The 21,502-nt window shown below is 37.5% G+C and overlaps 1 protein-coding gene across 5 annotated transcripts in view; it reads right to left on the bottom strand.

Annotated features, from left to right (window-relative positions):
• Positions 1 to 11,142: 11,142 nt before the first annotated feature.
• Positions 11,143 to 21,502, bottom strand: part of ATF1 (activating transcription factor 1) — a 64,350-nt gene continuing 53,990 nt past the window's right edge. For all 5 annotated transcript variants that reach the window (XM_027542844.1, XM_027542846.1, XM_027542842.1 and 2 more), the window contains 4 exons: positions 21,313 to 21,443; positions 17,741 to 17,923; positions 17,495 to 17,654; positions 11,143 to 12,675 (listed from right to left, as the gene is read on the bottom strand). In XM_027542844.1, coding sequence (XP_027398645.1) covers positions 12,531 to 12,675; positions 17,495 to 17,654; positions 17,741 to 17,923; positions 21,313 to 21,443 — 619 coding nt within the window. In that variant the 3' untranslated portion in view covers positions 11,143 to 12,530. The remainder of the gene's footprint in view (positions 12,676 to 17,494; positions 17,655 to 17,740; positions 17,924 to 21,312; positions 21,444 to 21,502) is intronic.

Below are 21,502 nucleotides of genomic sequence, written 5' to 3'. Positions count from 1 at the left end.
TCATAACTTTCCTTCCAAGGAGTAAGGGTCTTTTAATTTCATGGCTGCAGTCACCATCTGCAGTGATTTTGGAGCCCAAAAAAATAAAGTCTGACACTGTTTCCACTGTTTCCCCATCTAATTCCCATGAAGTGATGGGACCAAATGTCATGATCTTAGTTTTTTGAATGTTGAGCTTTAAGCCAACTTTTTCACTCTCCTCTTTCACTTTCTTTTTTTGTTGTTGTTGTTTTCATTTTATTTTTAAACTTTACAATATTATATTAGTTTTGCCAAATATCGAAATGAATCTGCCACAGGTATACCCACGTTCCCCATACTGAACCCTCCTCCCTCCTCCCTCCCCTACCCTCCCTCTGGGTCGTCCCAGTGCACCAGCCCCAAGCATCCAGTACCGTGCATCGAACCTGGACTGGCGACTCGTTTCATACATGATATTATACAGGTTTCAATGCTATTCTCCCAAATCTCTCCACCCTCTCCCTCTCCCACAGAGTCCATAAGACTGATCTATACATCGGTGTCTCTTTTGCTGTCTCATACACAGGGTTATTGTTACCATCTTTCTAAATTCCATATATGTGCGTTAGTATACTGTAGTATTACTCAGCCATTAAAAAGAATACATTTGAATCAGTTCTAATGAGATGGATGAAACTGGAACCTATTATACAGAGTGAAGTAAGCCAGAAAGAAAAACACCAATACAGTATCCTCTTTCACTTTCATCAAGAGGCTTTTTAATTCCTCTTCACTTTCTGCCATAAGGGTGTGTCATCTGCATATCTGAGGTTATTGATATTTCTCCCGGCAATCTTGATTCCCGCTTGTGCTTCCTCCAGCCCAGCGTTTCTCATGATGTACTTTGCATATAAGTTAAATAAGCAGGGTGATAATATACAGCCTTGACGTACTCCTTTTCCTATTTGGAACTAGTCTGTTGTTCCATGTCCAGTTCTAACTGTTGCTTCCTGACCTGCGTACAGGTTTCTCAAGAGGCAGGTCAGGTGGTCTGGTATGCCCATCTCTTTCAGAATTTTCCACAGTTTATTGTGATCCACATAAAGGCTTTGGCATAGTCAATAAAGCAGAAATAGATGTTTTTCTGGAACTCTCTTGCTTTTTCCATGATCCAGCAGATGTTGGCAATTTGATCTCTGGTTCCTCTGCCTTTTCTAAAACCAGCTTGAATATCTGGAAGTTCACGGTTCATGTATTGCTGAAGCCTGGCTTGGAGAATTTTGAGCATTACTTTACTAGCGTACACAAATATAAACTCAAAATGGATTAAAGTCCTAAATATAAGACCAGAAACTATAAAATTCTTAGAGGAAAACATAGGCAGAACACTTGATGACATAAATCAAAGCAAGATCCCCTTTGACCCACCTCCTGGAGTAATAGAAATAAAAGCAAAAGTAAACAAGTGGGATGTAGTTAAATTTAAAAGCTTTTGCACAGCAAAGAAAACTATAAACAAGGTGAAAAGACAACTTTCAGAATGGGAGAAAATAATAGCAAATGAAACAACTGACAAAGGATTAAACTCCAAAATATATAAGCAGCTCATACAACTCAATACCAGAAAAAGAAACAGCTCAATCAAAAAGTGGGGAAAAGACCTAAACAGACATTTCTCCAAAGAAGACATACAGATAGCTAACAAACACATGAAAAGATGCTCAACATCGCTCATTATTAGAGAAATATAAATCAAAACTATAATGAGATATCATTTCACACCTGTCAGATTGGCCCTCATCAAAAAGTCTATAAACAATAAATGCTGGAGAGGGTGTGGAGAAAAGGGAACCCCCTTGCACTGTTGGTGGGAATGTAAGTTGATACAGCCACTATGGAAGATGGTATGGAGGTTCCTTAAAAAACTAAGAACAAAACCTCGATATGACCCAGCAATCCCACTCCCGGGCATATACCCTGAGAAAACCAAAATTGAAAAAGACACATGTACCCCAGTGTTCACTGCAGCACTATTTACAATAGCTAGAATGTGGAAGCAACCTAGATGTTTGACCAATGAATGGATAAAGAAGTTGTGATACATATACACAATGGAATATTCACATTTGAGTCAGTTCTAATGCGGTGGCTGAACCTAGAGCCTATTATACAGAATGAAGTAAATCAGAAAGATAAATATCATATCAGTTTCAGTTCAGTCGCTCAGTCATGTCCGACTCTTTGTGACCCCATGAATCGCAGCATGCAGGCCTCCCTGTCCATCACCAACTCCTGGAGTTCACTCAGACTCATGTCCATCGAGTTGGTGATGCCATCCAGCGATCTCATCCTCTGTCGTCCCCTTCTCCTCCTGCCCCCAATCCTCCCAGCATCAGAGTCTTTTCCAATGAGTCAACTCTTCGCATGAGGTGGCCAAAGTACTGGAGTTTCAACTTTAGCATCAGTCCTTCCAAAGAAATCCCCCCCGCTGATCTCCTTCAGAATGGACTGGTTGGATCTCCTTGCAGTCCAAGGGACTCTCAAGAGTCTTCTGCAACACCACAGTTCATATACTAACACATATATATGGAATCTGGAAAGACGGTACTGAAGAATTTATTTTCAAGGCAGCAGTGGAGAAACAAACATAGAGAACAGACTTATGGACACAGGGAGAGGGGAGGAGAGGGTGAGATGTATGGAGAGAGTAACATGGAAACTTACATTATCATGTGTAAAATAGATAGCCAATGGTAATTTGCCATATGTCTCAGGGAACTCAAACAGGGGCTCTGTATCAACTTAGAGGGGTGGGATGGGGAGGGAGATGGGAGAGAGGTTCCAGAGGGAGGAGACGTATGTACACCTATGACTGATTCATGTTGATGTTTGACACAAAACAACAAAATTCTGTAAAGCAATTATGCTTCAATTAAAAAAAAAAAAAGGGCAGAGCCATTACTTTGCAAACAAAGGTCTGTATAGTCAAATCTTTGGTTTTTCCAGTAGTCATGTTCGGATGTGAGAATTGGACCAAAAAGAAGGCTGAGTGCCAAAGAACTGATGCTTTTGAATTGTGCTGGAGAAACTTTTGAGAGTCCCTTGGGCAGCACAGAGATCAAGCCAGTCAATATTAAAGGAAATTAACTCTGAATATCCATCGGAGGAATTGATGCTGAAACTCCATCATGTCCTTTGGCCACTTGATGTGAAGAGCCCACTCACTGGAAAAGACCATGATTCTGGGGAAGATTGAAGGCAAAAGGAGAAGGGAGTGGCAGAGGATGAGATGGTTAGATAGCATCACCAAGTCAACAGACATGTTTGAGCAAATTCCAGGAGACCGTAGAGGACAGAGGAGCCTGGTGTGCTGCAGTCTATGGGGCCGCAGAGTCTTAGCGACTGAACAATGAGTGAGTGTGTTAGTGGAATCTCATTTTTTAAAAATTAGGTCTTGGCTGCACTGGGTCTTCTTTGCTGCCTATGGCCGTGCTCTGGTTGTGGAGAACAGGGCTACGTTTTGTTGTGGTGCGCAGGCTCTAGGTGTGTGGTCTTCAGTAGTTGTGGCAAATGGGCTTAGCTGCTCTATAGCATGTGGGATCTTCCCGACCCAGGGATCGAACCTGTGTCTCTTATGTCTCCTGCATTGACAGGTGGATTCTTTACCACTAGCACCACCTGTGAAGCCCCTAGTCCTCTGTTAGGTATGTCTTTTGCAGATATTTTCTCTCAGTCTGTAGCTTTTCTTTTCATCGTCTTTCACAGAGCAGAAACTTTTACTTTTAATGAAGTCTAATTTATCAGTTATTTCTTTCATGGATCATACTTTTGGAATTATTGCCAAACCCAAGGTCATCTAGATTTTCTCCTTTTTTTTAAAAAAAAAAAATAGTTATTTATTTAGTTAACTGTTGCTGGGTCTTAGTTGCAGCATGTGGGTTCTAGTTCCCTGACCAGGGATTGAACCTGGGTCTCCTGAATTGGGAGCATGGGGTCCTAGCCCTTGGACCACCAGGGAAGCCCTCTTCTATGTTATCTTCTAAGAGTTTTATACTTTTGTGTTTTACATTTAGGTCTGTGGTCCATTTTTGAGGTAATTCTTGTGGAGGATACAGGTCTATATCTAGATTCACCTTTTTCTTCACGTGGATCTCCAGCTATTCCAGCATCATTTATTAAAAACTCTGTCTTTGCTCCATTTTATTGCCTTTGCTCCTTTGCTGAAGATTAGTTGACTGTACCTATTGAAGTCTGTCTCTGGGCTCTCTGTTCTATTCGATTGACCTATCTGTCTGTCCTTTTGTGAATATCATCTTGATTACTGTAGCTCTATGGTATGTCTTTAAGTCAGGTACTGGCAGCTCTTCAACTTCGTTCTTTTCCTTCAATACTGTGTTGTCTATTCTGAGTCTTTTATCCTCTCTGTATAACCTTTAGAGTCAGTTAATATCCACAAAATAATTTGCTGAGGTTTTGATTGGGCTTGTTTTGAACCTGTAGAACAAGTTTGGAAGAACTGCCATCCTGACAGTGTTAACTGTCTATCCATTGACATGGAATACCTGTCCATTTATTTAGTTCTTATTTGATTTCTTTTGTCAGAGTTTTGTAGTTTTGCTCATACAAATCTTGTACTTATTTTGTTAGATTTATACCTAAGTATTTCATTTTGGGGGGTGTTAATGTAAATAGTATTATATTTTTAATTTAAAATTCCAGTTATTCATTGCTGTTACATCTGAAAGCAAATGACTTTTGTATATGAATCTTGTATCCTGCATCCCTGCTGTAATCACTTGTTAATTACAGGAGTTCCTTTGTAGAATCTTTTGGATTTTCTATATAGATTATCATATCATCTATGAGCAAAGAAAATTTTATTTCTTCCCTCTCAATCTGTATACCTTTTATCTCCTTTTCTTGTATTACTGCATTAGGACTTAACAGTATGGGAATTCCCTTAACTAGTGGGAATTCCCTGGAGGTCCATGGTTAGGACTGGGTGCTTTCATGGCCGGGGCCCAGATTCAGTCCCTGGGACAGGAACTAAGATTCCACGAGCCACAGAGCATGACCAAAGGAAAAAAAAGAAGTCCACTCTTACCAGTGCTATTTAATACTGTACAAAAAATCCTAGGCAGTACAATAAAGCAAGATAAAGACATACTTTAAAGAAAGATATAAAACTGTCTCTATTCACAAATGTCACTGTCTAGATAGAAACCGCCTCCCATCCCCCAAGAAAATCTGTTTTAAAAGCTCCTAGAACTACTAACCTGTAGAAGGAAATGGCAACCCACTCCATTATTCTTGCCTGGAGAATCCCAGGGACGGGGGAGCCTGGTGGGCTGCCGTCTATGGGGTTGCACAGAGTCGGACACGACTGAAGCCACTTAGCAGCATCAGAACTACTAACGGAGAAGGCAATGGCACCCCACCCCATACTCTTGCCTGGAAGCTCCCATGGACGGAGGAGCCTGGTAGGCTGCAGTCCATGGGGTTGCGAAGAGTCGAACATGACTGAAGCAACTTAGCAGCAGCAGCAGCAGCAGAACTACTAAGTGCATTTAGTATGATCCCACGACAAAATTTCTCTTTTCATATATTAGCCAAGAACAATTTAAACATTTAAAATACCCATAAGAAAAAAGAAAAAGTAATTAGGTACAAATCTAACAGAATATGTACATGGTCTCTGCCAAAAAGTACAAAACAGTGAAGAAAAAAAAATCAGAAACACTAAGTGGAGATATATTGTATTTATGGATTGGATGCCTCAATATTGTTCAGTTGTCAGTACTTCCCCAGTTAATCTACATATATTTTTAACAACCCCAAAGTCCTAGAAGGATCTCTTGTAGATACAAACCAGCTGATTCTAAAATTCACATAGAAGGCAAAGGAACTGGAATGGCTAAAATAATTTTTTGGGGAAAAAAAACTTGAATTCATACCACCTGATTTTAAGACTTATTATAAAGCTACAGTAATCAAGACAGTGGTTTTATTGAAAGGATAGACACATATAGACCAATGGAACATAGTCCATATCAAACCAACTCTTTGAAAATTTGTTGAAAGTCACTCAGTTGTGTCTGACTCTCTGCAACCCCATGGAGTATACAGTCCATGGGATTCTCCAGGCCAGAATACTGGAGTGGGTAGCCTTTCCCTTCTCCAGGGGATCTTCCCAACCCAGGGATCAAACCCAGGTCTCCTGCATTGCAGGCAGATTCTTTACCAGCTGAGCCACAAGGGAAGCCCTCAAAATTTGTTGAGACTTACTTTATTGCCCATATTATATGGTTCTACTTTCATAAATAATACTTGTTATTTACAGTTGCATTTTCTACATCAAATTTCGTTGATTAAAAGATGTGTTTTCCACATTGAAACATCTCTGAAATCAAGTATGCATCTGGCCATCAATGGCGTGGTATAGTTAACTGGCAATGGCCTTTCCTTCTTAGTGGTACTTAATAGCTTGTCTTATAATCAGTGATGGCTTACAGATGATGAAATTCAGTATGTTAGGTCAAGTTTTTTCATTGTTCAAGTCTCTATACTGATTGCTACTACTGCTGCTAAGGCGCCTCAGTCGTGTCCGACTCTGTGCAACCCCATAGACGGCAGCCCACCAGGCTCCCCTGTCCCTGGGATTCTCCAGGCAAGAGTACTGCAGTGGGGTGCCATTGCCTTCTCCGCTATACTGATTACTTTCCTGCTTTTTGTATCAATTATGAGAGAGGTATATTAAATTCTACTAAGATTATGAATTTTTTTCTCTTATTTCTGCATTTTGCTTAACATCTTGACCCTGTATTATTAGGTGCATATAAGTTTAGATGTATTTTTATCTTCCAAGTGAGTTAAAATCTTTTTATAGTGACTATTTTGTCCCAAGCCATAGTTTTTTATGTTCAACATAAATATAGCTGTCAGCCCTGGGATTTCTTTGGAAGGAATAATGCTAAAGCTGAAACTCCAGTACTTTGGCCACCTCATGCGAAGAGTTGACTCATTGGAAAAGACTCTGATGCTGGGAGAGACTGGGGGCAAGAGGAGAAGGGAACGACAGAGGATGAGATGGCTGGATAGCATCACTGACTCGATGGACGTGAAGTCTGAGTGAACTCTGGGAGTTGGTGATGGACAGGGAGGCTTGGCGTGCTGCGATTCATGGGGTCGCAAAGAGTTGGACACGACTGAGCGACTGATCTGATCTGATCTGCTATTTATGCTTTGTGCTTTCTTTTGGCTAATAATTGCTGTCAACCTTGCTGTATCCTTATATTTTAGGGATATAAACAACATATAGCTGAATTTTGTTTTCTAATCAAACATGGCAGTCTTTAACTAAAATGCTCAGTGCATTTACATTTATTATGATTACTAATATCCATAGATTTCTATAATTTTGGGGGGGAGGCAATTTGTCCTGCCTGTTTCTTTTGGATTAATGAGAATTTTTTTAGTGGGTATAGATTTCTAGATTTCTTAGAACATGCAAATAATGTAGTGAAAAGTAGAGCGGGTCTTCCAATGTCCTCTGTCATTTCCGCAAGGAGTCTGAGCTTGTGAAACACCATGTTTCATGTTTAATTAGCATCCTTCACTGAGCAGTTAATTCCTCAAAATTTTATTTGATTGCTTATTTATGATGGCAGTGGGTAGTGGGGAAAGAAATTATGTAACTTTTTCTTTTTAAAATTCATTGCAGGTCTGTTTTTGTTTACTGTTTTATCAACTAAGCCTAAGCTTTCTTGCACATCTTATGAATTAAAAAAAATTTTTTTTCTTGGCAAGCATTTTTTTCAGAAATGATGGTAAATTCTGAAAATTGTCAGCTGAGAAAAAAAAAATTGCTCTCATATTCAGGTTTTTTCCAAAAGAAAGTTATTACTTTATCATAGCTAAAATCCTAAACTTTCTTTGGTCTGCTTGATCTTTCATTTGAGGAATTAAAGTACCATTTATAAACTTCTAAGAGATACTAGTCTGACATGTTATTTATGGGTTCATATAGTAAACATAAAAACACGGACTGGTTCCATACTGAATTCATGATAGTGGTTTCCTTCAGGGAGGGAAATTGGACTAGGGAAAGAAAGATGAGGAGTTTATCTGTGCATTTTTTCCTATTCAGAAAATGAGCTGAAGGCAACAAAATGTTAACATTTATTAATTCTGAATGGTGCATGTACAAGGATTTGATATGTTAACTTGTGTAGTTTTCTATGTAATTTTTAAAGTTTGTAAAACTTCTGTGATTTTTAAAACGGAGGTTGCCATCTAGTGGACACATTTAAATAGAACTTTAAAAATCTGTGCTATTCTAGTGCACAGATTCAGTGAAGCTTTTCAGGCTTTCCAGCACATGTTAAGAAGGTACGCTCTAGATTAAGACCACAGACTTTGGAGTTGATCAAGCTGAGGTCCAAACCCTATTTACCAAGTAACCCTAGGTAGAATAACATTAGTTATAGAATCTGCCTGCAGTGCGGGAGACCAGGGTTCGATCCCTGGGTCAGGAAGATCCCCTGGAGAAGGAAATGGCAACCCCCTCATCTTCTTGCCTGGAGAATCCCATGGACAGAGGAACCTTGTGGCTCAGCTGGTAAAGAATCCATGGGTAGACCTGGCTCCGACCCCTGGGTTGGAGGGTAAAGGCTGGAGAAGGGAAAGGCTACTCACTCCAGTATTCTGGGCTGGAGAATTCCATGGACTCTACAGTCCATGGGGTTGCAGAGTCAAACACAACTGAGTGACTTTCACAGTCCGTGGGGGTCGCAGAGTCGGACACGACATAGTGACTATCACAACAATAGAGCACTCCTTTAAACCGGGTAAGGACTGCCCTAGACCTGGGGGGGCGGGGGTACAGAAAAGCAGAAGATGCATGCAGGCTCCCCTTCAAGTTTAAAATAAAGGTGTGTGTTGTTGGGGGTAAGGGTATATGTGCTGTTTTATAGTGAATGGTTAGAGGTTAGGTTTAAATCCCAGATCCCTAGTTATTAATACTCATATAACCTTAGTTAGATATTAATGTCATCCTGTGAGACTGGTACTTACCTAAGTTCCATACGAGACACAACTCTGCCTTGTCTGCCACTCTTCCTGTAATGCTTGGCATGTAAAAGGCCTTCAATAAGTATCTTCAGAATGAATGTCTACTTTAATAGTTTCTTATGCTGGTGGCTCAGACGGTAAAGTGTCTGCCTACAATGTGGGAGACCCGGGTTCAATCCTTGGGTTGGGAAGATCTCCTGGAGAAGGAAATGGCAACCCACTCCAGTATTCTTGCCTGGAGAATTGCATGGACGGAGGAGCCTGGCGGGCTACAGTCCACGGGGTCGCAAAGAGTCGGACACAACTGAGCGATTTCACACACACACACATGCATAGTAATTACTCAATAAATAGTAGATGTTAAGGAAATGGTAAAACTGTTCATGTTATATATATAGGTAACTCAATTTTGTAATAAATATATATTTATATGTTAAAACATATATACTTATTGAAGGCAGCAAAGTATCACATATATCCATCAATTTTGAGGAAAAGGATCTCAACCATGAAATGGCAAAGACTTGGTCTCTAATCCCTGTGTTTGCTGTAAAGAAATGTACATGAATAAAAAGGGACTGAGTTACCAAAATCCCTTAAAAAAAAAAAGTCAAATGGCCTACATCTCCTTCAACTGACTCTCAAAGATTTCTGCCAAGGACTTCCCTGGTGGTCCAGTGGTTAACATTCCACCCTTCCACTGAAGGGTCGTGGCTTTGGTCCCTAGTCAGGGAACTAATATTCCACATGCTATTTTGCATGCTGCATGGCATGGCCAAAAAAATATACTTCTGCGAAACACTCCCTAGAGTGGGCTTCTGAATTCTACAACCTTGATTTAAGTGTTCCTTTACTTACTTTATAGGGAAAAGTTTTGGGGGAAAAAAGGCAGTATTTATTAAAAAATAAAAACCAAATTTGAGTAATAGTAAATAATACAATTACTGCAATTAGACTGATATACTTTGACATTTTGTTTCACTATAACCTATGACTTTTCCTTTAACTTAGTCAAATTCACTCAGTTTGTATCATTTCAGCATCTGGGAATCTGAATTGCAATTATAACTTTATAATTCCAAGGCATAATATATGTTTTAACTGGAGAAAAACACAGTAACTTTAAAATAGTAATTGCTGAATGAAAAAATAAATATGGTAAGATTTCTGAAGCTTTAACACATGTCCATTCTTCACAGAAGAGGAATAAAATTAAAGGGATTTTTTTTTTTTTTTTTAAATCTTATATGCTCAAGGATGCATTTGTGGGCAGTAATGTTATTTCCATCAATGTAACAAACTGTAAGTGATAATTTACTTATAAATTCAATAGTAAATTGAACTAAGGAAATAATTTCATTGGTCTCTCAAACTTTTGAAATCTTAATTTCAGGCTTGTAGTATAATCACCTTTAAAGTGTCATAAGCCTCATAAATTGGTATGCATTTATGGACTCCTCAGTGGCTTGTCCATGCCTGTTACATACAGCTTAACTACATAATGTGAACTAGTGAGCAAGACCCTACACCAGAGATGTGTAGGTTGTGGAGAGTTTACAGTATTTGTTTATGTCCAGTTGCTAAGAGCTAGGCTACTGGAGCCAAATGCAACATCCACCCAATAAATTAACTTTTAAAACACTCTTGATATAATCCACTGACCCCATACCCCTAATATTCTTTAGCCTGATGGGCCACTGTTTTGAGACTCAGGCTTTAGGATAGTGATAGAAGTAATTTCACTGGTGTTCAGACTTTTCTTTCTTTTCATAAACTGCTGACAAATCAACAAAAAAAAGTCCCATTTTAAAAGATCAACAAAAAGCCCCATTCTAAAAGACCCTGACCCTGTTAATGAAAAATTTTATTAGAATTAATAGATTTATCAATTAAAATTTCTACATGACAGGCCCCTTAACCATGTTCTAAACACTTGTAGAACAAAATATTTAGCTATCTTTATTATAATTGGTTCTGACTGAAGCAAAACATTTAAACATATCCCCTTCTTAAAATAGGTTGTGCAGCCCAGATTTGTAAATTTATCATTTCAAAACTAGGAATGCACTATAGTTAGTATAATTAACAAAACGGTTATCAGGAAGCTTGTCATTCATATATCAAGCAATGTATTTTATATTCAGCAAACTTAATTTTATCAAATGTCCTTTAATTTCATACACAACAATATGATACATATTGTATAAGAAGCGCACAATAGTTTTGCAGTACAATTTCAAAGTGTGTACAAGTTGGAATACAGAGGTTGAACACTGGTGTGCTGACAGCATTTCTTGACTTTGGATAAACTGCATACAAAACTTACAATTCAAATATTAGCCAATCTGGAAACTTTGCTTCCCATAATATAAAAATGATACTTTGAGATGCAAAATATTTTTTACTAACAAACTATATAAACATTTAAAATAATCATTAAAAACTTAACTTTAGAATTTATAAAGATTAGCTATAAAAATATATTGGCAGTCACTTTTCTTATAAATGTACCATTCACTACATTACAAAATAGTCTCTAACATAAAATTGCCTTAGTAACTGTATTTAGAATCTGATAAACCTTACATTAAACTGATTATAAAATCCTCTTGGAAAACTTTGGTATGCATCTTCAGAAGGTTTTCAAAATACTCTATCTTAAGGGCCTGTAAACATTCCATTCTATTAAAGCACAACAGAGTAAGTAAGGTATATTCAACTGCATACAGAATATAGAATCAAAAAACAATTTATTAAATATTGGTAGAAAATCACCATTCCCAGAGTAACCAAAAAACTATTTAAAAGTATCAAACTTTTAAACAATTCTTTTTCCTTTCTGATAAAAAATGTTACAAAATCACCATACTCCATTCATGTACCTTAGATGTCTTTTAGGACAAGGCCTCAAAAATTGTTAACCTAGTCTCAAAACCCCTCCTGAGTCCAACGAACAGACTTTTAAAAACCCATTTGAGACCTGACAACGGAACAAGTATATATAATCAAGATACATAATTTATATATTTAGTTATGTATTAGCTTTTCTTTTCTATTTGCAATGTAGAATTTATTGGCAGAAACAGAACACACACACACAATTGAAGAAAGATAAATTTTAGGAAACAGAAATGCAAACCTGTAACGGTAAACTGATTTATTTGTAAAGATTTGATTTACCAAATTTCATCTTATCTACCATTTCTGGAATATTGGCAACTATTGTTATTTAGAAAATTTGAATTGGTGAAAGTTCATTTCAAATGTTTCTTGAGTATGTTTAATTTTTACAGAGCTTCCAGTTGTGCCAGTAACTTCCTTGAAGGTCTTTTTCCACTTTATCCTCTGTCACCAGATCTCTCATGTAAGGTATTTCTCTTTGAGTTGTAAAAACCTAAATAAAAAGCTTCATTTTTGACCTTTTAATTCATAAAACTCCACTAAAAAGAAATCCATCTAATTTTTAGGCAAGTCCACAAAAATATTTTCTTTCTTAAGAATCAAACACTTTTATTAGAATAAAGATCCTTCAAAGTTTTTAACTCTTCTATTAGAGTTTTGTTTTGATTTTCCAGAACTGCGACTCGATTTTCCAGGCATTTCACATATTCTTTCTTCTTTCTGCGACATTCTCGAGCAGCTTCTCTAAATATAAGCATTAAAAACCAATGTTAGAAAAAAGTTCAAATTCTTTAAATGGTAAATGTGTGCTGTGTGTGTGCTAAATTGCTTCAGTAGTGTCTGACTCTGCCACTCTATGAAGTGCAGCCCGCCAGGCTCCTCTGTCCATGGAATTCTCCAGGCAAGAATATTGGAGTGGACTGCCATTCCCTTCTCCATGGGATCTTCCTGACCCAGGAATCGACCCGGCACGTATTATGTCTATTACATCTAACCTGCATTGGTAGGCAGCTCCTTTACCACTTGCACCACCTGGGAAGCCCAGGTGAAAAAAGTTAGAAAAAAGTTCACATTCTTTAAATGGTAAATGCACTTCAGTAATTTTCCCTGGTCATCCTTTTTCTCCCCTCATTAAAACAAAATTAGGGTATCATCTATATACAGTGAGTGCAGAATTCAATTTGCTATGGCAAATGCATGCATGCACCTATATAACCCACACATCCATCGAGTCAGACATGTTTACTGCCCCAGAAGTCCCCTCTTATCACCGGAGATGAAGTTTTTCCTATTCTGTAACAGAATTTCCTTCAGACAACAGTTATCCAGAATGCACTCTTGTGTCTGGTCTCCTGTCACTCAGTGTATTTTTGAGGTTTATCCATCCTCCACTGTATGGATATCATTACATTTTATCATGTTTGGATACATGGATAAACTGGATACAGTTTATCCATTCTGTTGAGCCATTTACTAGTTTTAGCTGCTACGCATGTCCTTGTGCCAGTCTCTGAGAACATATGTCCCATTTCTCTTGGATGAACACCAAGAAGTGAAATGTGTGGGTCCTCTGGTTACCTTTGGACATATAAGTCCTCTAAACTCCAATTTTTAATTATAAACAATGTTTTGATACTCAGTTTTGTACATGTCCTGTTAGAATATTTCTGTGGATTTTCATTGAAGTTTTATATACATATACAACAAGTAAAGTATTTTGAATTTTTTTTTGAACTAAAAACTGAAGATATTATTATCTGCAACTTGCTTTTTTTGACACATACTATTTTAATGATGTCTCTATATTGGTACACAGTTCTTTGTCATGCAGGCATTTCATTGTTAATTTCACTTCCCTAACTACTAGTGAAACGGAACATTTTCAAAAGTTTAACAGTCTGCTCTGGGTCTGCTCTTATTTATTTGCCTGTTCATTCATACTTTTTGCCTATTTTACATTTAGAAATTACTATAAAGACACACAACCTAAGAACTCTCAATGAATTATACATACTAACCCATTATCTGTTTCTATATAATTTTCTAATCTACCACTTGATTTCTGATATTTTTATTTCTTATATGATAAATTCTCTTTTTTAGTCTTTTTCTTGGCTTAGATTAAAAACTACCATGCACTATATATTCCTAAATTTTATTTTCAAGAGTTTATTGCTTAATTTTCAGAGTTTGCTTTAATCCATCTGTAATTACTTCTGTATGTGGTATTAAATAGGAGTCCAATTTAATTTTCTTCTGGATGTGGAGTTGTGTATCATTTCAAAAACATATTCAACTTTTTTTCAGTTGGGTTGTACTTATTAATTCAGATGATCTTTATATTTTTTCAAAGAAATCTTTTTTTGGGGGGGCAGATATGTTGCTAATATCTTCTATAGGTTTGAAGTTTATATTTTCACTTTCTTTTAATAAGTTACTGATTTTAATGAAGATTCATCAATCTTTCATGTTAATTTTTTATGTGTGTGTTATTTTAAGGAATCTTGCCTACACTTGAAACTATGAGATTATATATTTTCAACCTAAAAGTTCTTTAAAATTTCACCTTTCACATACTCTTTAATTCATCTGCTATGGTGTGAGGAAGAAATTTGAAATTTTTTCACATAAAGTAACTATCCTAGCATCATTTATTGGAGTCCCTCCTTCCCCCAATAATCTGCCCTACCAAGGTTTCATGTATTCACAGATGTGTTTCTGAGCTCTCTACTCTATTTCACTAGTGATTTTGTTTACCTCGATGCCAGTATCACATTATTTTAATTCACGGTTTAAACAAGATTTGATTATCTCCTCATCTTATTCTTGTCTGGAATATTTTGGCTGCTCTTGACCCTTTTTTTTACTCTTTTATAAATTTTAATATCAACTTGTCAAGTTCTTCAAACAACCTGTTTGGGTTTTGATTGGAACTGCATTGAATCTATGGATCAATTGGGGGGAAAAATAGTCATCTTTATAATACTGAGTTTCTGTATCTGTGGACATTGTATATTTCTCCATTTATTTATTAGATCTTCTTTAATGTCTCTAAAAAACAATATTTTCCATAAGCGTCCTGGACATCTTTTGTTAGATTTATTCTCATATATTTCATTTATTGATAATATAAGTATCTTTTAAATAACTATTTACCAAACTCTTTATTGCTGATGTGAAGACGACAGTTGATCTTTGAAACTGATTTTATATCTAGTAACCTTATAAATTCATTACTTACAGTAATCCTTCTCTAAATCAAAATTTTTTTTTTTAAATCAGGCAATCACACAAAAAATAGTAACAGCTATTAAATGAAGAATCATTTAAATCCTTGTAATATCCCCTCTTTTTTCCTGATTTACTAAACTGGCAAGGATTTCTAGTATAGTGTTGAAGAGAACTGGTTCTTTTTCATTTCTAGAGAGTTTGCAGATTATTCTCCTGGATATTCTAAGCAAATGAATGTATCTTTGTTAAAATTAAAATAGCAGTTTTACTTTTCTTCTCCAATTTTTATCATTTTTATAGTCTCTTGATCTTTGATGATTTTCAATGACATCCTTTTCTAAATATGAAAAACATGCTTCTTTCCATCTCTCTTATTAGATAACTGAAGACTTCACAACACTCATTCTGTTGTCTGCTCTTTCTGCTGACTCTTGCTTCTAAAAGGCTGTGTGGTATTATTCCTCAAGACTCTGGACCCTAAAACCTGGACCCATGAATTTAAATCCTACCTCTTATCACTTACTGGGCAGTGTAATCTTGGTCAAGTAACTAGACTTCTCTAGGCCTCAGTTTCCTTAAGAAAATGGAAATAATTTTTTGTGAAAATGGTCTAAGGGCTTGGCATATATAACGGAGGCCTAATTCTTCGGGTATTCTGATCTTTCAACTTATATTTGTTAGAATTCAATGTGTAGGAATTCTTTAGAGCCTGTGTTGAGGTTGCTCTCTCCAAGCAACCGGGGGCCCTATGAACCCTCACCCGTTATTTCTCTATTTTTTTGGACTGCACTGGACCTCTGTTGCTGTGCGCGGGGCTATTCTCTAGTTGTGGCACGTGGGCTTCTCACTGTGGCGGTTTCTCTTGTTGCAGAAGACAGCTATAGGGCGCACAGGCTTAGTGGCATATGGATCTTAGTTCCTGGACCAGGGGACTGAATCAGTGTCCCCTGCAGTGGCAGGCAGATTCTTAGCCACCAGACTATCAGGGAAGTCCCGATACCCATTTTTTAAGTTACAATTCTCAGCTTATGGGTGTAGATCTTCTTGGGTCTTGACCTCAAGGAAGAAAATCTTTGGTCCAGTTCTCCAAGGTGGAGTCCCTACGCTCTGTCCCTGGTCCCCTCTGCATACAAAAGCTATGCCAATTACAAAGATCTGAACTTATCCCCAGGAATATATAGCAGCTGCTTCAGTGCTTATTAACATCATGGTCCTGTGCTTCTGGTTCATTTCTAACCTCAACAGATCTCTTTCTGTATGCTCATCCAATCATGTAAAAGAATGGTTTTTATATTTCATCAAGCTTTTAAAAATATTATGCAGTTGAAGTTACACTGTCAGAAAGAGAAGTCTCACTCTAGTAATTTTTAACAAGTCTTCTGGGTTTCCTAGGTACACAATCATATCATCAGCAAAGAAATAGGATTCTTTTCTAATATTTACATGACTTATTTCATTTACTTGTCTTACTGTATTTGTTGGAACCTCCAAAACAACAGATGGTCTCTGCCTTGTTTCCAATTTTATTTACAGTGATAATTGCTCCCTTTTATTTTTAGTAAAACATTTTATCTTGAAGTAACTAAGTGTATCCATCTGCTCCTTTATGGTAATTTTTATTGCTCTAGAAAATTATCCTTTTATTCTGATTTTCTTACTCAAGAGGATCTGAAAATAGAACTTTATTAAAATTTTAAAAATTTGTTGTAATCTGTAGCTATTTACCCTTTTTTGTTTCTAATATAGTTTATTGGTATCTTTTTTCTTCTCCCCTGAACACACTGCAAAAAGCTATCCATTAGATTATTTTTCTCAAAGAATTAGTTTTAATACCAGATGTACATGAGATGCAAACAGCGTTGTTTAAAATATATAGTAAATGAAAGGTAATGTTTCTGGGGGTTAAATGACTACTACATTTTCACGATCAAAATTCATTTTTAAGAACTATTCTGTATCCATAAGTATACTAGGTATTATGGCAGAAACCTAGTAATTCTTCCCTATTCTTACTCTAGTCAACAAACAGCAAGCAGCAAATTATTATTTTCACTTAACTTTGTCAACCCAACAAGAACAATACTGTTTAAAAAGTTTTTCTTAAGAGTGCTATTTGAAGAACACAACAGAAATGGAAGAGCTCTAGGTCACATATTAATAAGAGACTGTGCAAAGGGACTCACTGAGCTGCTAGAAACATACAAGACAGATTAACAATTAAAATAGAACTGATACAAACTCTTCTCATTTCTAACATATAATCTCAGTTAAAATCTTTCTGAGATTTATAAACACGCATCACCCATTCTGATAGTATAATTTTACTACTTACCTGTTTTTCATCAACCTTATTTCTCTTTTCAGTTGGGGGTCATCTGTCTTGGATGTCTGAGATGTAAGGGTCACGGGAGATGTCATCACCACAGTCTGTGGTAGTGAAGTAGCTGAAGGTGTAGTACGGATCTGATATGTCTGCATATCTCCTGACGCAGCTGTGTGGTCCAAAGAATGAGTTAAAATTCATACGTATCTTTCAAAGTACTCTGGATGCTTTCCATAGATACTTAAGCATACTTACTTTGTACAACAACCTGGTTGCTGGGCACAAGTATTTGTTGTCCATCAGAAGTCTGTGCGTACTGGAGAATTGTTGTACCTTGCTGAGTACTGCCTGAATTTGTCATGGTTAATGTCTGAAGGCCCTGTACTCCATCTGTGCCTGGACTGGCCAGCTGTAAGGCTCCATTTGGGGCAATGGCAACTTTAACCAAAGAGAAAACATAGCTAATGTAAGGCTATACAACATACTTACTACAAAGGACTGGTAAACAAAACAATCGCTTTTTATTAAAACAGGTTTAAATGCAATTTCACTTGATGACTGTTGGTTACTTTTGTTGAGCTCCATGTAAAAGAAGGAAAATTTGGCATTTCTTGATAAAATTTTGTATTTCAGATAAAAGTTTGCACTAATCTTAAATTTAGTCTTAAATTATACAATAACTGGTCATTTGGGGCTCTATGGAGCACTACATGCTAATTGTTAATGTTGTCACAGCAGTTCTGGGGCATGAGAAGGGGATACCACTGACAACTAACTTTTAAAGCAAAAGTAAGTAGAAGGAAAGAGTAACACAGTCTGTAATTTTTATTTAAAAGCATTAGAAAGATTTTATCTTAAAATTTTTTGACTAGGTAAGTGTGCCTATGGAATTCAGAAAGGATAAAAGGTTACGTAATGAAAAAATAAATCTTCACAGGCTTTCTCAGCTCCACTCTCCAGTGGTGACACTGTTTCTAGTTATCCTCAGCCTTTCCCTACTGCCACACCACAAATACTCCCACATAATTTATAAAATGACTTCAGAAGAAAAGACATTCAAGTTTTTTAGATGTAGAGATTTGTTTTAAATTTACAGTAGCACTTACTTTCATCTCTTTCCCTGTAACAGACACTACATACACACATGCTGCTGCTGCTGCTAAGTCGCTTCAGTCGTGTCCGACTCTGTGCGACCCCACAGACGGCAGCCCACCAGGCCCCCCTGTCCCTGGGATTCTCCAGGCAAGAACACGGGAGTGGGTTGCCATTTCCTTCTCCAACGCATGAAGGTGAAAAGTGAAAGTGAAGTAGCTCAGTCCTGTCCGACTCTTCGTGACCCCATGGACTGCAACCTACTGGGCTCCTCTGTCCACGCGATTTTCCAGGCAAGAGTACTGGAGTGGGGTGCCATCGCCTTCTCCGACATACATACATACATAAATATATATAAAAAGGAAAAGTCTGGCCTTCCCTGGTGGTCCAGTGGTTAAGAATCTGCCTTGCAAGGCAGGGGACACAGGTTCGATCCCTGGTCTGGGAAGATCCCATAAGCCACAGGGCAACTGCGCCGGCCTGCCCCAGAGCCCATGCTCCATAATAAGAGAAGCTGCCACAGTCAGAAGACTATGCACTACAACCAGAGGGCAGCCCCTGCTTTCCACAGCTAGAGAAAGGCTGCACGCGGCAATGAAGACCCAGTGAGCCGATAAATAAAAAATAAAATATATTAAAAAAAAAGTAAAAGGCCCATTATCCCTATTTATTCCACTTGCCATTTCCTACCACCCTCTTGAGGTAACCATTATTTTTGGTGCACATCCTTCCTGGCATCTCCCTATGCTCATATAGACTGATATATAATATCAAAATACAGGGACTTCCATGACGGTCCAGTGGTTAAGAACTGCCTTGCAATGCAGCAGACAGAGGTACCTTGCATTCGTTCATCCCCTGTCGGGGAACTAGGATCCCACATGCTGCAGAACAACCAGGCCTGTGTGCTGCAACGACTGAGCCCGTGGCCACAACTAGGGAGTCCGTGCACCACAACTAAGACCCGATGCATGTATCTATTCACACACATTATAGATACACGTCCTCTGATTTATGCAAATGTATACATTAATACAGAAGTGTTTTCATTTTTGCAATATATCTTCCTGTACTTGATTAACATATGTATTTACCTGGTTGAATTTACTCTCTATCTGTACTATTCAGTATAGTGGCCATGGGCCACATATGGCTATTTAAATTAATTAAAATAAAAAATTCAGTTCCTCAGTCTCACCAGGTGCTCAGTAGTCACACAGCTTAGGAGCTACTGTACTGAACAATGCAGATATAGAACATCTGCATCACCAAGGAAGTTCTGCTGCATCAAACTGCCCTTAATACAACATGTACTGTTCTGTACTTGGATTGTAACATATGAAATACTGGCCTAAGTTTCTATATAGTTTTCATAATAGTAAACCATGTATCATAACTTTTGCTAATACGCTGTCGTAAATATTTTTGGAAATAATAATACATGTATGATTAAAAAAATTCAGTTTTGTTTAAAATGAAAAGTGAACCTCCCAACTGCTTCTAAGCTCTGCTCCTAAGTTTCCTTCCTTGCAACCACTTTTCCCAGTTTGTGTTCTCAAAAATATTCTATATATATTCTTAAACTACATGTTCATAACACATTTTACTGAAAGCCTACTATGTGCCAGACCCAATATGCCAAGGTTATAGTTGTGAACAAGACAAAGTTCTCTCCCTCAAGGAACTATATTCATAAATCAAATAAGCTAATCTATAATTATATATATTCTATAATTAAACAAATATACTTTAAAGCATTTACATGTAATTATATTGGAAAAGTACCTAAGAAAATAAAGGGTGGAGCAATATATTTTAGCCACAGTGGTCTCTCTGAGGAGGTGACACTTAAGCAGAGCAAGAGTGAGGATGTAAGCCATGTGAGGATCTGGGTCAAGAACGTGCAGGTGGTAGGGATGACACCTCCAAAGATCCTGAGGCAGAAATGAGCTTCATGTGTTTAAGCAGCAGCAAGAAAGTCTGTGTGGCCAAATGGCATCAAGTGGCAGGAGATGAGACCAGAGTAGGCAAAGCCAGATCCTGAATGCAGGACGTGTAGGACTTATTCTAAATGTGTCAGAAAGCCACTGGAAGATTTTGAGCTAAAGTGGCATAATCTAATAGACATTTAAAAGAAACTGCTTTGGCTGCAATATTGAAAACTATCAGAGCAAGAATGGGAAGCAAGATAACTAATCGGATACTGCAGTAGTTCAGATGACAGTATAAACCCAGGTGGTAGAGATGGTGAGAGGTGGTTAGAATAGGACAGCTGTTTTGTGGCAAGAGCCAATTAGACTTAAAGAACAGGGCTTATGAGAGAAGGGAGAGGTTATTTACAGATGGGACAACGCAAATGAATTTCTTGGGGGTGATGAAGTATCTTGATTGTGGTGGTGCTTAGGCAACTCCATCTGTCAAAACTCACAGACTTACCCCCAAAATAAGTATGTAAGCTATGTATCACTAGCAAGCTGTGTGACTTTAGGGATAGTAATTGTCTAACTCTCTAACCTCAGTTCCCTCATAAATTGGTAACCGCCCACCTTACAAAATTGTTGTAGGGAATAAATGAGATAATGCTAAAAAAGAACTCTGCATTATTTCTGGCTCAAAATGTTACTTATTATCCTTTAATACTCATCACTATTAAAGCATGACAGTCTATACCAGCTTCTTCACCCAGGAAGGTTATTTTCTGTGTCTGTCAGGTGGGAAATGCCTCCGGTACGTACTGTACTGTCCGGTGCTGGTCTGATAGATGGGAGTTGGAACAGACATAGAAGTGACAGCAGAGACTCCAGGGTTTTCTCCGTCTCCTTTTCTGCCCCGTATATCTTCAGAAGATAGGTCTTTCAAAATCTTTCTGTGAAAAATAGAACTCAATTATTAATGTTGGTAATGAGGACAACTTTACAAAAAGAA

The sequence above is a fragment of the Bos indicus x Bos taurus genome, chromosome 5, assembly GCF_003369695.1.
Source record: "Bos indicus x Bos taurus breed Angus x Brahman F1 hybrid chromosome 5, Bos_hybrid_MaternalHap_v2.0, whole genome shotgun sequence".
Classification (NCBI taxonomy): domain Eukaryota; kingdom Metazoa; phylum Chordata; class Mammalia; order Artiodactyla; family Bovidae; genus Bos; species Bos indicus x Bos taurus.
This window is presented reverse-complemented; position numbering and strand designations above follow the sequence as displayed.